The sequence below is a fragment of the Charadrius vociferus genome, unplaced genomic scaffold (genome assembly GCF_000708025.1).
Source record: "Charadrius vociferus isolate BGI_N301 unplaced genomic scaffold, ASM70802v2 scaffold7, whole genome shotgun sequence".
Lineage (NCBI taxonomy): Eukaryota > Metazoa > Chordata > Aves > Charadriiformes > Charadriidae > Charadrius > Charadrius vociferus.
The window spans coordinates 7643611-7647342 of NW_009649308.1; the positions used below are offsets into that span (position 1 = coordinate 7643611).

The 3732-nt window shown below is 49.9% G+C and overlaps 1 protein-coding gene across 1 annotated transcript in view; it reads right to left on the reverse strand.

Moving 5' to 3' along the window:
• LOC104290213 (synaptotagmin-like protein 2) overlaps positions 1–1667 on the reverse strand; it is a 24154-nt gene extending 22487 nt beyond the window's left edge. The window contains exon 1 of the mRNA XM_009889288.1: positions 1567–1667. Within this exon, the coding sequence (XP_009887590.1) occupies positions 1567–1667 (101 nt within the window). The remainder of the gene's footprint in view (positions 1–1566) is intronic.
• Positions 1668–3732: the final 2065 nt, after the last annotated feature.

Sequence of the window (3732 nt, forward strand, 5' to 3'; positions counted from 1 at the left end):
GGGGGCAAACCCCCAGATACCCATGGAGCCTTGAAGGGTCACATTTGGCTACCTAAAGGCCAGAAGGGAGCAGGTATGGGATAACCGGGCTCAAGGCTCCACAGGCAGCGCTGGGGGACCCAGCAGGACTGACAGCGAGGGACCTGCACAGCTCCCATCTAGCTCAGGGCTGCGTCTGCCCCCGTGGGGGTCTCGAGGTGCTGCGCCAGAGGAGATGTAGGAACATATTTTAATCTAGCTGACACCAGATCAGTGTAATGCCACTGACTTCATTTCGCCCAGCAGGCAGGTTGTGTTGGAGCCAAACATGTCCACACTCACACCAAAGGTCTTACTGCGAAGGGCCATGCTGACAGCAAGGGGGACCTGGCATCACCTCGGTTAGGATCTCACTCACTTCACTCCCAGATGAAAGCTTTCTGTGCAACAGCTTCCAAAGAGAAGTGAAACAAACCAGAAAAAACTAAACGCTCTTTCCCCCAAACCTCCACTGCAGAGCAGAAATTTTACTGCATTTCAGAAAATGAAGAAAAAAAAAAAAAGAAGAAAAAAAAGAGAAAACCATTTTGAAACCTGGTTTCAATTCAGAGGAGATGTAAGAGCATGCAGACACATACACCTCAAGCTGCTTGCATGCCACCACCAGTCCTGTTTTCCCCAGCTCTCAGCCCCGAGCAGAGGCCAGGGCTCACAGGCTCTCCGCAGCCTGCTGCCAAGCCACCCACTCCCCCTTCGAGCCCCGAGCACCCCTCCTACATGGGGCTTACTCTTCTCTGGCTCAACAGCGAGTCAAAGACTCACATCCTTAACAGGGGTAAACTGGAACAGGGCCATCCACACTCACTGAACTACTGATTTCTTGCCGTGGAGGGTTTGGTGCCAGCTTCCCGAGCCTGGTGCATACTGTCAACCCAGATGGTCTAATGGCTGGCATTTAAAAAGTGACAGCAGCAACAAGCAATCCCCATCAGCCAGACCCGAGCTCCAGGATGGCCAGTGGGAAGTGAGCTGAACTGAGAGCGATTTCTGGCTCTGCAAGGGCTCCCCGCAAACCTTTGGCAGATCACATAGCCTCTCACTGCCCCTCTCTGCCTGAACGATGGATGCTGCACACACCCCCACCTCAAAGAGCACCAGAGGGACACAAAGCAGAGACGGGGATGTAAAGTCTCATTTTAAAACACTATGGATTTTCTGTGCTACTGAGTGGGGAAAACAAGGTAGCAGCTACTCCCCCACTCGGACCTCTGACATGGAGAAATCAGCATCTTCCTCCCCAGATGATCTCCCTTGGCGTCTCTGAGGGCTGCTGATTAACTCAAAAGGAGGGTCAGCCCTGCAGTCCTGCAGAGAGAGGACAGCGGAGACAGCAGGATGGCTGAGAAAGCAGGAGCTGCAATTAAAAGATCCGTCAGGATCTGAGCAAGAAGGGACAATGCTGCTGCAGCCTGCACCTCTCCTCTTGCACACACACACAAACACACACACACGCTCTCCTCTCTAAAAGAAGTACAAAAATCCCCCCAGTGGAAGCTCATGTCCTGCTGTCATTGCATGCTCTCTCACCTGATGCGATCCCCATCCTTCTTCTTCAGCTCCGCATCTCTCTGCAGAACCTTCATCAGCTTCTCATACTCCTCCTCGGTCAGGAAGCTCAAGTCCAACATCTTCCCTGCACTCTTCTCCAGTTCTTCAGGCAGCTGCAGCAACGAAACACCAGGAACTAATCCAGCCCAGACTGCTGCAATGCCATGGGCAGCCCCCGTGCAGCCCGCCCCGGTGCGCTGAGCAAGATGGGGCTGGAGAAAAAGGACTTCACAACAGCATGGCTTGGGGTGGAAGCCGCATTAGCACCTGGACTTGCACTTCCAGGCTCTTCGCTGGCACGTTTTTCTGCATCGCATGCCTCCCCCTGCCAGGAAAATTCTCTCAGCAAAATTATGCTCCTTCGCTTTCCTTCAGGCACAGTCGCAGCAATTTGGAAGCCAACGTCAATCAAACAGGCAAGCACGGGAAGGAGCGAGCTCGCCGCCCGCCGGAGCTGCCTCAACAGGCACGCAAGCTCGTCTCACCAAAGGCAACCCCAGAACCTCTGGCATGCGCTTTCTTCAACGGGGAAGTCTGCCTCCGTGGAGTTCAAGCATCCCTGCAAAGAAATAACACCGAGATGCCTTTTATGATAAGCGCGACATATGGTAACCGAGTGTGTACATTGGGGGTTTTTATTTGTTCTTCAGCACAAGTTCCAAAACAAGCTGCCCTACTTTCCTCCCCGTCCTACAGCTCCTCACGTGGTATTAACCTAACCAAGACGATATTTTACTTTAGCCGCTTTCCTACTAACAGGTAAACAGTTGACTCAGCATGCTGCAAGCAAAATATGCATCTAAATTACCAAATTGTTCGCTTGCTTTTTACTTCCATTCTTCTTTTCCTCACTTCTTTCTGCCCTAAATGGGACCGACAATAATGAGCCAACCTTCATAAAGCAATCAAAATGACAGAAGAGCAACCTGCCAGTGTTATTGCTGCATGTTATGCTATAAAAGACCAGAGGCTGCTCGTTTTCTAACATGTGTGCACTTTGCTTTATGCTGCACTGACATTTGCTATTCAAACAGTACGGCTGCAGATCACTCAGCATTTCAACAGATGCCGAAAATGGCCAGAGGCTGCAGGGTGTGGAGGAAGAGTAAATCACGTGTTGCTTTGCTACTTTATTCCTTTTCCTCTCCCCTGGCCAACTTGAGGGCAATAAGGCACACCTCCGAGGGAGCAGAAGTTCTGCTCGTGTCCATGTAGGCAGTTTCTAGCTCACCAGATGGGATTTTTCCACTGTTTCCAAGCCCATCAGGTGACTGTGGGTTTCATCATACTTGGCTTTTTCTCCCCAAGCCACAACCTTGGGAGTCATGTCATTAAAAATGAATAAATCCCAGCTTTCATGGCAAACGTGATCTGAAGATCATCAGGCCCATTCCCTAACCTCAAGGCCTGTATCACCCCATCTCTTTGTCCATTTAATCCACCCCTTCGGGGATGGCAGCCGCAGTGCTCCTGGGCCACCTATTTCAGTGCTTAGCTAACTGGCAGCAAGCAACTTCTTCCCATTGCCGGCCCCAGATCTCCCCGACAGATTGTCATGTCCGCCGCCAAGGTGCTCCCTTTGCAGCCATCTTCACAGGCTTTTACCCTCCAGCCTCCACGATAACCAGCCCCAGCTCCTGCGGGTTCCTCAAGAGCCTCAGGGTCTTCATCACCTTTGTCACTCTTCTTTGGGCTGTCTCCGCTTGGTGCACCTCTTCCTTCATCGGGCATATCCGAAGTCGAGCACAAGTATTTCAGCTCAGCTTTGCTCATTTGACATCATTTCACAGATTTACATTATTTTACGGATGATACATTCCCAAATGTTTGCCTTTTTCATAATGGTGTAACAATATGTTAGAAGAAAGAACAGGCATCTGACCTTAACGCTTACAAAGAAATACCACATAAAAAGGCTCATAAAGGGAATGGGCATCGCCATAAAAACTCTGTAATTATTTGAAAATAATTTTTGGAGGGAAGGAAACAACATTTCATATTTCTTTGAGGCAAGTATGGCTGTGCTTGTCACACTACAACTATAGCCTTTATCATCTGAGAAACTACCAATACCACTCTAAATAGTTAAACCAGAAACAGTAATGAAAAGCCCTAATGAATCTCTACTGTTTAAACCTATGTTTC